The 13,179-nt window shown below is 40.7% G+C and overlaps 1 protein-coding gene across 1 annotated transcript in view; it reads left to right on the top strand.

The window, feature by feature from the left end:
• Window positions 1–13,179, top strand: part of LOC117505689 (ankyrin-2-like) — a 235,575-nt gene that overhangs the window by 83,092 nt on the left and 139,304 nt on the right. The window contains exons 7-8 of the mRNA XM_034165240.1: window positions 1,890–1,913; window positions 4,447–4,455. Of these exons, the coding sequence (XP_034021131.1) occupies window positions 1,890–1,913; window positions 4,447–4,455 (33 nt within the window). The remainder of the gene's footprint in view (window positions 1–1,889; window positions 1,914–4,446; window positions 4,456–13,179) is intronic.

Raw genomic sequence — 13,179 nt, 5'->3', positions numbered from 1 at the left:
AACTGTACCTTACTCGTAGCTGATGACTAAACCGTACCTTACTCGTATCTGTTTACTAAAGTGTACCTTACTCGTAGCTGATGACTAAACCGTATCTTACTCGTATCTGTTTACTAAAGTGTACCTTACTCGTAGCTGATGACTAAACCGTATCTTACTCGTATCTGTTTACTAAACTGTACCTTACTCGTATCTGTTTACTAAACCGTACCTTACTCGTAGCTGTTTACTAAACTGTACCTTACTCGTAGCTGATGACTAAACTGTACCTTACTCGTAGCTGATGACTAAACCGTACCTTACTCGTAGCTGTTTACTAAACCGTACCTTACTCGTAGCTGTTTACTAAACCGTACTTTACTCGTAGCTGATGACTAAACCGTACCTTACTCGTATCTGTTTACTAAACTGTACCTTACTCGTAGCTGTTTACTAAACCGTACTTTACTCGTAGCTGATGACTAAACCGTACCTTACTTGTATCTGTTTACTAAACTGTACCTTACTCGTAGCTGATGACTAAACTGTACCTTACTCGTAGCTGATGACTAAACCGTACCTTACTCGTAGCTGTTTACTAAACCGTACCTTACTCGTAGCTGTTTACTAAACCGTACTTTACTCGTAGCTGATGACTAAACCGTACCTTACTCGTATCTGTTTACTAAACTGTACCTTACTCGTAGCTGTTTACTAAACCGTACTTTACTCGTAGCTGATGACTAAACCGTACCTTACTTGTATCTGTTTACTAAACTGTACCTTACTCGTAGCTGTTTACTAAACTGTACCTTACTCGTAGCTGATGACTAAACTGTACCTTACTCGTAGCTGATGACTAAACCGTACCTTACTTGTATCTGTTTACTAAACTGTACCTTACTCGTAGCTGTTTACTAAACTGTACCTTACTCGTAGCTGATGACTAAACTGTACCTTACTCGTAGCTGATGACTAAACCGTACCTTACTCGTAGCTGTTTACTAAACCGTACCTTACTCGTAGCTGTTTACTAAACCGTACTTTACTCGTAGCTGATGACTAAACCGTACCTTACTCGTAGCTGTTTACTAAACTGTACCTTACTCGTAGCTGTTACTAAACTGTACCTTACTCGTATCTGTTTACTAAACCGTACCTTACTCGTAGCTGTTTACTAAAGTGTACCTTACTCGTAGCTGATGACTAAACCGTACCTTACTCGTATCTGTTTACTAAAGTGTACCTTACTCGTAGCTGATGACTAAACCGTATCTTACTCGTAGCTGATGACTAAACTGTACCTTACTCGTAGCTGTTTACTAAACCGTACCTTACTCGTAGCTGATGACTAAACTGTACCTTACTCGTAGCTGTTTACTAAACCGTACCTTACTCGTAGCTGTTTACTAAACCGTACCTTACTCGTAGCTGTTGACTAAACCGTACCTTACTCGTAGCTGTTTACTAAACCGTACCTTACTCGTAGCTGTTGACTAAACCGTACCTTACTCGTAGCTGATGACTAAACCGTACCTTACTCGTAGCCGTTTACTAAGTTGTACCTTACTTGTAGCTGTTGACTAAAAGAGGAAACTGAAAAGGAGGCGTTGAATCCTTGGTCTGGCTTTGTGGGTGCAAGCTTCCTTCGTCTTTGCTCCTGGTGTGTCTGAGGCGTGCATCAGTGCACGTTCATTCACACACCTGTTTGCATGCGCACCTGTCACTCCCAAAGGCTTAGCCACGTCCCCTCCTCATGAGTGATGTGGAGGACGTGTCATTGGGGTGGTTTGGACGCATTTCCCGGTGTGCAGTATGTCCCCGCTGCTTCCCCAGTCTGCCTAGATTTGAGCTTTGAGTTGCAGAGTGTCTCTGACGTGATGTTTCCCTCCTCACCGCCGTGCCTCCAGATGATGGTCAATAGGACTACTGAGGTATTGACACGCCTTCACCCTCCCTCTCTGTGTTCCTGTCCTCATCATGTCCTCACTGCATGACGTAAATAAAGACACGGTAGCGGCTGGCTTCAGTTCTGAGTCACCAGACGCGCTGGTTTTATAGCTCCACGCTAACATGCACGGTTGAGCGGAATGGCCAAGCTAGCGCTGTGCGTCCTGCGCTCAGCTGCAGCTTTTTGATTGGTTCTTCATTTTCACGGTGTTTTGTTTTGTCCTCATGATGAAATGCTTCAGATGGTTGTGTTTACTGAATTGTTGTCAGTCTTAGCCTTGTTGATCAATACAGGTGATTGATAGTGTATCGCTGTTTGTCTCACTGCATGATGCACCCTCAGTTGTTTCACAATCACAAACTATTTTTTATGCAGCTGTGCTTTGCCGTTGCCATGACGACACAAACCTACCTGATAATAATTTGTCTTGATTTTACAAACCAAATGAGTGAATTTTAACAAGAAACTTTTATTACAGCAACATGTCTGAAAATCAGTGCCTCAGTTAACCCCTTAACACTCGAATTTATATAGCTGTAGATAAGAAAATGTGTTGTGTGTGTTTTTGCCTTTAAGTAGATGGTAAATAATGTTGAGATTATTAATTTCACTTTTGCACAAAAACTAGATCGTAATATTGGGTATTCTGGTTATGTTATGTTATAATGTTGTAATAATAATGATGGTATGTTGCAAATTTGCGACAATGGGCATACAGGTCAATTAGGTAAGTTGCATATTTGAGTCAGAGATTGTAGCATATATGCGACGATGGGCGTTAAGGGGATAAAATATCTTAAAAACGTCAGTTTAAAAAGTTACTTTGTGACTGAGCTGCTTACAGTCAGCTCAGTAAGATCACGTTATCTCGTTATATCTCTAATATTTCACATTCTGCTGACATTCAAAGCTTTAATTATAACATACCTCCTTAAAATATGACTTCAGTTATATTAGTAAAAGAAAAGAAAAAACTGTTCACCTTTGACATTGAAGTAAAATGACAGAAAAGTTGCTTTTAACAATTTGCGTTGTAACACAAATATTTAATATTGTAATGAGAAATCTCCATAACAGCTTTTCAAATGATCATTTTTATTATTGTTGGTCTGAGCGGAGGCGAGCCACAGACAGAGGCTGGATACAAAATGCAGACTACCAGGCGACACCTATGAGTAAAAAAACAGGCAAGGGTTCAGTGTACAGGTAGGCAGTCCACGGCGCAAAGGTACCAGGCAGGACCGAGACACAGGACGTGGCCAATAACAAGCAGGGCAAACTGGGCGATCAGAGCTGAGGCAAAAGGCAGGATCCGGAAAACAGAACAGCGCTGGTAAGCGATGAAAAAAATCAAGCAACGAGCGAGAGAACAGATGCAGGAAGGCGGGTGAGAGGAAAACAAGGCGCACGTGAGGGAGCAGGATCCGGGAAAAGGGGCGTGGCCAGAATGATGAGGAAAAGGACTGAACAGATGCAAGATGGTGAGGGAAGGAAAACACAGTGCAGCCAGAACCAAGAGAACTACGTGACAGGAAAACTACGGATGAAAACCGTGGCGCACTGAAGACAAACAATAATTAATGTGAGTGAAACAAAAGGGGCAAAATAAGAAATAACGTGACTAGTCCAAAAGTGGAAAACAAGGAAACTACTGATTAAAACCAAAACTGGAACAGGAGTGATACTGACACTGACACAAAACAAACTGTTGGTTAAACTGAGAATAAATGACGAACAGAAAAGAAACCCAGAGACAAGAGAAATAATACACAGCGAAGGAATGATCAGCACCAAATGGAATGAGAATCACAGGTGACAGGTGAAAATCAAACAACAGGTAACTCAAGACCGGGGCAGATGGATGGAAAAGAAAAGGGCACAAATGCAAAGTGGCACCTAAACGGGAATGAAACCTGACAATTATATTTTATTGTCCTTGTTTAAAACTTCCTCTGATCACAAAACTGTCCAAAGAAAACAGAATTTACAACTTTAGGTTTTATTTGTGTGCGACTTCGGGAGCTTTTGGAAATGTTTGGAGGCAGAATTTCGGATTTTAATGAAAAACCATCAGAAACAGAAGCCTTGCTGAGGATATAATGTCGGAATCAGTTCAGTGTGATTTATTTAGCACCAAAAATAAAATAAAATGACTTTATGTTAAAAAAAAAAAAACAGACCAACCCCTCTGGATCCTGCGGTTTTTTGGAGGACGGAGGCGTTTATTGATCTTTATTTTAATTTTGAGAGGTTTTCTGGCCGTCATGGTGGTGGCGACGTGTGGCTTCACTTTTGGATCAGATATTTGGAATTCACTCTTTCATCTTTAAATGTGTCGTTTTGTTCCTGCTGGCTTGTCCGCTCTAGCGCACTCTGACCGCAGGCTGCACTCACGCGAGAGGTTAATTTGCACAGTTCTAGTCACTGTGTCCTTTCTGAAACCATCACGTTAGTCACTGTCTTCTTCACGCTTTTGTAAATAATGTTTTCACATTTAACGGGACCCTCACAAACAGAACGGCAAGGTAAGGCGAGACCCCGCCCCCTCCTCCACCCTGCTCTGCAGGCTCATCTCTGATACCCCCCCTCCCCGCTTTGCTGTTTACTGGTGTTGTCCTGTGTTTGTTCACGGTTCCGTGGTAACGCTCTGTTTACTGTTTGTATGCTCGTTGAATTTGGTTTTTCATTTCTAATTGTTTTTTCAAGCTTCTTTGAATGATTGTTTCTGTGATTGACAGCATGCTCAGTTGTGATGTGACTCTTAGTGCGTGTTGGTTTGTGTGTCTGCGTACAGCAGATTTTGTCCTTTTGGATGCTTTTTCTCAACTGGTACCTCCACTGTGTTTGTCTTCAGTTCCCATTTTGTTCAGGTGTAACGCTCGATGCACTTGCATGCTGGGAATCAAGAAGGTCAAGAGGTCACATTTGGTGGACACAAAGGCTCCTGTGTGACTTTTCTGTCCATGTCTTTCTGTGTGTCTTCAGAGTGTATTCACCCCCCCTGACATCGCCGCCCACTACGGGAACGTCAACGTGGCTACGCTCTTACTGAACAGAGGCGCCGCTGTCGACTTCACAGCAAGGGTAATGTGCATGCTGACAAAACACATAACACACACATAACACGTGTAACGAGACTGCCCAAGACGTATAAACACATGTAACAACGCCTTTCAGACGTATAAATGTCAGAAATAAAGACATGTAACAACACCGCTCAGACGTATAAATGTCAGAAATAAAGACATGTAACAACACCGCTCAGACGTATAAGTGTCAGAAATAAAGACATGTAACAACACCGCTCAGACGTATAAGTGTCAGAAATAAAGACATGTAACAACACCGCTCAGACGTATAAGTGTCAGAAATAAAGACATGTAACAACACCGCTCAGACGTATAAGTGTCAGAAATAAAGACATGTAACAACACCGCTCAGACGTATAAGTGTCAGAAATAAAGACATGTAACAACACCGCTCAGACGTATAAGTGTCAAATAAAGACATGTAACAACACCGCTCAGACGTATAAGTGTCAGAAATAAAGACATGTAACAACACCGCTCAGACGTATAAGTGTCAGAAATAAAGACATGTAACAACACCGCTCAGACGTATAAGTGTCAGAAATAAAGACATGTAACAACACCGCTCAGACGTATAAGTGTCAGAAATAAAGACATGTAACAACACCGCTCAGACGTATAAGTGTCAGAAATAAAGACATGTAACAACACCGCTCAGACGTATAAGTGTCAGAAATAAAGACATGTAACAACACCGCTCAGACGTATAAGTGTCAGAAATAAAGACATGTAACAACACCGCTCAGACGTATAAGTGTCAGAAATAAAGACATGTAACAACACCGCTCAGACGTATAAGTGTCAGAAATAAAGACATGTAACAACACCGCTCAGACGTATAAGTGTCAGAAATAAAGACATGTAACAACACCGCTCAGACGTATAAGTGTCGGAAATAAAGACATGTAACAACACCGCTCAGACGTATAGTGTCAGAAATAAAGACATGTAACAACACCGCTCAGACGTATAGTGTCAGAAATAAAGACATGTAACAACACCGCTCAGACGTATAAGTGTCAGAAATAAAGACATGTAACAACACCGCTCAGACGTATAAGTGTCAGAAATAAAGACATGTAACAACACCGCTCAGACGTATAAGTGTCAGAAATAAAGACATGTAACAACACCGCTCAGACGTATAAGTGTCAGAAATAAAGACATGTAACAACACCGCTCAGACGTATAAGTGTCAGAAATAAAGACATGTAACAACACCGCTCAGACGTATAAATGTCAGAAATAAAGACATGTAACAACACCGCTCAGACGTATAAATGTCAGAAATAAAGACATGTAACAACACCGCTCAGACGTATAAATGTCAGAAATAAAGACATGTAACAACACCGCTCAGACGTATAAGTGTCAGAAATAAAGACATGTAACAACACCGCTCAGACGTATAAGTGTCAGAAATAAAGACATGTAACAACACCGCTCAGACGTATAAGTGTCAGAAATAAAGACATGTAACAACACCGCTCAGACGTATAAGTGTCAGAAATAAAGACATGTAACAACACCGCTCAGACGTATAAGTGTCAGAAATAAAGACATGTAACAACACCGCTCAGACGTATAAGTGTCAGAAAACAAGACATGTAACAACACCGCTCAGACGTATAAGTGTCAGAAATAAAGACATGTAACAACACCGCTCAGACGTATAAGTGTCAGAAATAAAGACATGTAACAACACCGCTCAGACGTATAAGTGTCAGAAATAAAGACATGTAACAACACCGCTCAGACGTATAAGTGTCAGAAATAAAGACATGTAACAACACCGCTCAGACGTATAAGTGTCAGAAATAAAGACATGTAACAACACCGCTCAGACGTATAAGTGTCAGAAATAAAGACATGTAACAACACCGCTCAGACGTATAAGTGTCAGAAATAAAGACATGTAACAACACCGCTCAGACGTATAAGTGTCAGAAATAAAGACATGTAACAACACCGCTCAGACGTATAAGTGTCAGAAATAAAGACATGTAACAACACCGCTCAGACGTATAAGTGTCAGAAATAAAGACATGTAACAACACCGCTCAGACGTATAAGTGTCAGAAAAAAGACATGTAACAACACCGCTCAGACGTATAAGTGTCAGAAATAAAGACATGTAACAACACCGCTCAGACGTATAAGTGTCAGAAATAAAGACATGTAACAACACCGCTCAGACGTATAAGTGTCAGAAATAAAGACATGTAACAACACCGCTCAGACGTATAAGTGTCAGAAATAAAGACATGTAACAACACCGCTCAGACGTATAAGTGTCAGAAAAAAGACATGTAACAACCGCTCAGACGTATAAGTTCAGAATAAACACATGTAACAAACCAGAATACAACAAACTGTGACACAAGCAGTGATGAACAAAAATCAAACACAGTGGATCAAAGACAAAACTAAACAAGAATGGAACTCCACATGTGGCTGAAGTCTGATGAACAGAAAACAACAAACTGTGACAAAAGCAATGTGAACAAAATCAAAGACAGTGGATCAAAGACAAAACTAAACAAGAACAGAACTCCACATGTGGCTGAAGTCTGATGAACAGAAAACAACAAGCTGTGACAAAAGCAATGATGAACAAAACGCAGACAGTGGATCAAAGACAAAACTAAACAAGAATGGAACTCCACATGTGGCTGAAGTGTGATGAACAGAAAACAACAAACTGTGACAAAAGCAATGATGAACAAAAATCAAAGACAGTGGATCAAAGACGAAACTAAACAAGAACGGAACTCCATGTGGCTGAAGTGTGATGAACAGAAAACAAACTGTGACACAAGCAATGATGAACAAAAATCAAACACAGTGGATCAAAACGAAACTAAACAAGAACAGAACTCCACATGTGGCTGAAGTCTGATGAACAGAAAACAACAAACTGTGACAAAAGAAATAATGAACAAAACTCAAAGACAGTGGATCAAAGACGAAACTAAACAAGAATGGAACTCCACATGTGGCTGAAGTGTGATGAACAGAAAACAACAAACTGTGACACAAGCAGTGATGAACAAAAATCAAACACAGTGGATCAAAGACAAAACTAAACAAGAATGGAACTCCACATGTGGCTGAAGTCTGATGAACAGAAAACAACAAACTGTGACAAAAGCAATGATGAACAAAATAAAGACAGTGGATCAAAGACGAAACTAAACAAGAATGGAACTCCACATGTGGCTGAAGTCTGATGAACAGAAAACAACAAACTGTGACACAAGCAGTGATGAACAAAAATCAAACACAGTGGATCAAAAACGAAACTAAACAAGAATGGAACTCCACATGTGGCTGAAGTCTGATGAACAGAAAACAACAAGCTGTGACAAAAGCAATGATGAACAAAAATCAAACACAGTGGATCAAAGACAAAACTAAACAAGAACAGAACTCCACATGTGGCTGAAGTGTGATGAACAGAAAACAACAAGCTGTGACAAAAGCAATGATGAACAAAACGCAGACAGTGGATCAAAGACAAAACTAAACAAGAATGGAACTCAAGATGTGGCTGAAGTGTGATGAACAGAAAAGCTGTGACAAACGAAATAATTAACAAAACTCAAAGACAGTGGATCAAAGATGAAACTAAACAAGAATGGAACTCCACATGTGGCTGAAGTGTGATGAACAGAAAAGCTGTGACAAACGAAATAATGAACAAAACTCAGACAGTGGATCAAAGATGAAACTAAACAAGAATGGAACTCCACATGTGGCTGAAGTCTGAACAGAAAACAACAAACTGTGACATAAGCAGTGATGAACAAAAATCAAACACAGTGGATCAAAGACAAAACTAAACAAGAATGGAACTCCACATGTGGCTGAAGTCTGAACAGAAAAACAACAAACTGTGACAAAAGCAATGATGAACAAAAATCAAAGACAGTGGATCAAAGACGAAACTAAACAAGAACGGAACTCAACATGTGGCTGAAGTGTGATGAACAGAAAACAAGCTGTGACAAAAGAAATGATGAACAAAACTCAAGACAGTGGATCAAAGATGAAACTAAACAAGAACGGAACTCCACATGTGGCTGAAGTGTGATGAACAGAAAACAACAAACTGTGACAAAAGTAATGATGAACAAAAATCAAAGACAGTGGATCAAAAACGAAACTAAACAAGAACAGAACTCCACATGTGGCTGAAGTGTGATGAACAGAAAACAACAAACTGTGACACAAGCAATGATGAACAAAACTCCAAGACAGTGGATCAAAGACGAAACTAAACAAGAACGGAACTCCACATGTGGCTGAAGTGTGATGAACAGAAAACGACAAGCTGTGACGAAAGCAAAATAAACAGATAATCAAAAAAGCAGACAAAATAACTCAACAAAGACAAACTGACAGAAAATCATAACTGTCCAGGACTGAGCAGGGGCAAAACCTGACAAGAACCACGTGGTAACCCTGTTTCAGCCACAAAGAAAAATAAGCGCTTGCAAGGGAAAACAAGAAAACCAGAGAAAACCAGAGAAAAAAACAGAGCAAGAGAGAGAGCACAAACATTCTGGAACTTTTAAAGTGGACTCTACATCACTAAACTCCACCCATTTGGTGTGTGATTTCACCAGAGAAAGTCAGCGCTTCAGATGGAGAGAGAGTCACTTTTGTTCTTAGGTACTTTTAACTGAATATAAGATTATTAAAGTTCCCTAAATACAACCAAAAAAACCATTTATTGTGAATCCACTATGGTTCTGCTGCTGTTAGATCTCAGTGCTGCGTTTGATACCGTGGATCATTATATTCTACTCCATAGGCTGGGGAATCACTTTGGGATTACTGGGAGTGCCTTGCATGGTTGACATCATACCTGACCAGTCGTTCTCGCTGTGTTTTGTACAATAACACAACCTTTAAACTTAGTGACATGAAATTTGGGGTTCCTCAGGGGTCTGTCTTAGGCCCCTGCTTTTCTCCCTTTATATAACACCCCTTGGGCACATATTGCGGCGTTTTGGGATTAGCTTTCACTGCTATGCAGATGATACTCAGTTATACATGCCGATAACTGCTGGTAATCTAATTTACATAAAATCCTTAGAAGATTGCCTTGCAGCAGTGAGAAGTTGGATGTCTAGAAACTTCCTACTTTTAAACTCTGAGACTGAAATGATGGTTCTTGGTCCAGTGAGACATCGGCATCAATTTGACCAGTTAACGCTCAGCCTTGGCTCGTGTGTCATACGAGGTCTGTCCATAAAGTATCGTACCTTTTTATTTTTTTCAAAAACTATATGGATTTCATTCATATGTTTTCACGTCAGACAAGCTTGAACCCTCGTGCGCATGCGTGAGTTTTTCCACACCTGTCAGTGACGTCATTTGCCTGTGAGCACGCCTTGTGGAAGGAGTGGTCCCGCCCCGTCGTCGGATTTTCATTGTCAGGAAATGGCGGAATGATTTGGGCTTTTTTCCATCAGAATTTTTCAGAAGCTGTTATAGACTGGCACCTAGAAACTATTTGAAAAATTTATCTGGCTTTCGGTGAAAATTTTACGGGCTTCACAGAGAATAAGGACTGTTACCTGCGACGACGCGGCACAAGCCACCGGACCATTTCTGAGCTGATGGCTCTGTGGATACGAGACCGTCGTGTGCTCTTTCTCTGGTTATCACAAGAGCTGGACATGAGCCATTTTCTGGCAGATTTCACTTTTAACAAGAGATTTTGTCATGGAAAGCCGCGCGGAGGACAAGTTTGGACATGTCCAGCTCTCCACAATTTCACTGATACTTACTGGACTGGTAAGCATTGAAAGCCGAGATAGACATGTCCAAACTTGTCCTCTGACACGCCGAAACGGAGGTGTTCCTTTGTCTCGCTTCCAAAGCGAATCGGTCGTGACGCGCGAAGCCTCCGCGCGGCTTTCCACGACAAAATCTCTTGTTAAAAGTGAAATCTGCCAGAAAATGGCTGATGTCCAGCTCTTGTGATAACCAGAGAAAGAGCACATGATGGTCTCGTATCCACAGAGCCATCAGCTCAGAAATGGTCCGGTGGTTTGTGCCGCATTGTTGCAGCTCGGAGCGCGGCACGCCGAGTGTCCTTAAAGCTGTCCTTAAAGCTGTACTAACAGACCTTATTCTCTGTGAAGCCCGTAAAATTTTCACCGAAAGCCAGATAAATTTTTCGAATAGTTTCCAGGTGCCAGTCTCTAACAGCTTCTGAAAAAATTCTGATGGGAAAAAAAGTCCAAATCATTCTGCCATTTCCAGACAATGAAAATCCGACGACGGGGCGGGACCACTCCTTCCACAAGGAGTGCTCACAGGCGAATGACATCACCGACAGGCGTGGAAAAACTCACGCATGCGCACGAGGGTTCAAGCTTGTCTGATGTGAAAACATATGAAATCCATATAGTTTTTGAAAAAATAAAAAGGTACGATACTTTATGGACAGACCTCATACATCACACTGACAAAGTGAGGAACCTTGGGGTAATTTTTGATCCTATGTTGCCCTTTGACCTCCACATTAGAAATATTACTAGGACTGCTTTCTTCCACCTGCAAAATATAGTGAAGATTCGTCCCATCCTGTCTATGGCTGATGCTGAGACCCTGATTCATGCGTTCATCTCTTCTAGATTGGACTACTGCAATGTTCTATGTTCTGGTTTACCACAGTCTAGCATTAGGGCTCTCCAATTGGTTCAAAATGCTGCAGCCAGACATTTGACCACATTACACCCATTTTGGTGTCTCTTCACTGGCTTCCTGTCCCAGTGAGATCAGATTTTAAGGTTCTGCTACTAACCTATAAAATTATTCATGGACTGGCACCTCCCTACCTAGCTGACCTAATTAAACCTTACGTACCAGCCCTGCGCTTTACGTTCTCAGGGTGCAGGACTACTTTGTGTCCCTAAGGTGAATAAGAAGTCTGCGGGTCACTTTCTCTTATCGTGCCCCTGTTCTGTGGAATGATCTCCCTGCATCAATAAAACAATCAGATTCTGTGGAGACTTTTAAGTCCAGACTTAAGACGCACTTATTTTCCCTTTCGTATGGCAGCATACTGGTACAGTATGTTACTATGCTTTTAGTCTTTTTTTTTTTTTTTTTTTTTTTTTTTTTACATATCTTTATTAACTTTTTCAATTACTACAAAACAACATACAGAAACAACACATGCAATAAAACAAAAAGACACAATCCATTAATACTCTAAAGCACACAATATTGTAAACCTGTAAGTGACATGGTTTAGTGGTTTTAGCAGATGCCTATCATGAGAGAAAACATAAAAAATAAAAAAGGGGGGGTTGGAAGAGAAGCGGCAGACAGGCATGTACTGTGTATGTACAGAAACAGCAGGCTCCAGGGCTACGGTGAAATCATCGCATTCCAGAAATTCCATAAATGATCCCCAAATCTTCACAAAAGTCTTCTATTTCCCCTTAACTATATAAGTCAGTTTTTCCATAGCAGTACTCTGCAAAGCCCCTCAACCCAGCTTTGCGTACTTGGTCTATGAACTCATTTCCATGACAGTGCAATTTTATATTTGGCTTCAAGAAGACACATTATGACCATGTCTTTCTGAAACTTCCTATGTGCACAGTTTTCTGGGAAAAGTCCAAATCTACACAGTTTAGGACCCAGAGGAAGAGGTTGATTAGCTACTTTCGATACAACTGTGTTAATCTCCTTCCAAAACTCTTGAAGGATGGAACATATAACTGCCCTTATGAGGACCACATTTGACACATGTATCAGGTGGTTAAATACGATGTAGTACCTCAGGGGTCATGTACATTCTCATCAACCTTTTATACTGTAAGAACTTGAACCGCTGACACTGTAAACATATCTCCTTCCATTCTTCTACAGTCATTTCCTCGTTAAGATCTGCACACCATGCAAGCCTTCGATCCTTGGAGGATTCTTTACTTCCAGCTATAATGATTTGGTAAAATCTGGAGATGAGTCTTGCTGCTCCATAATGGTCACCACAGTCAATTCCAAAGAATTCTGAGTGGGAAGAGCTGGGAATTTTGAGTCTTTGATATAAAGTTTCTTATCTGAAGGAATTTGAAAAAGTGTTTTGAGTTGATATTAAACTTGTCCTTGATTTCATTGAAACTTAAAAGGATA

This window comes from Thalassophryne amazonica, unplaced genomic scaffold (genome assembly GCF_902500255.1).
Source record: "Thalassophryne amazonica unplaced genomic scaffold, fThaAma1.1, whole genome shotgun sequence".
NCBI lineage: Eukaryota > Metazoa > Chordata > Actinopteri > Batrachoidiformes > Batrachoididae > Thalassophryne > Thalassophryne amazonica.
The sequence above is the reverse complement of the archived record's forward strand: the minus strand, read 5'-3'. Positions and strand labels throughout refer to the sequence as shown.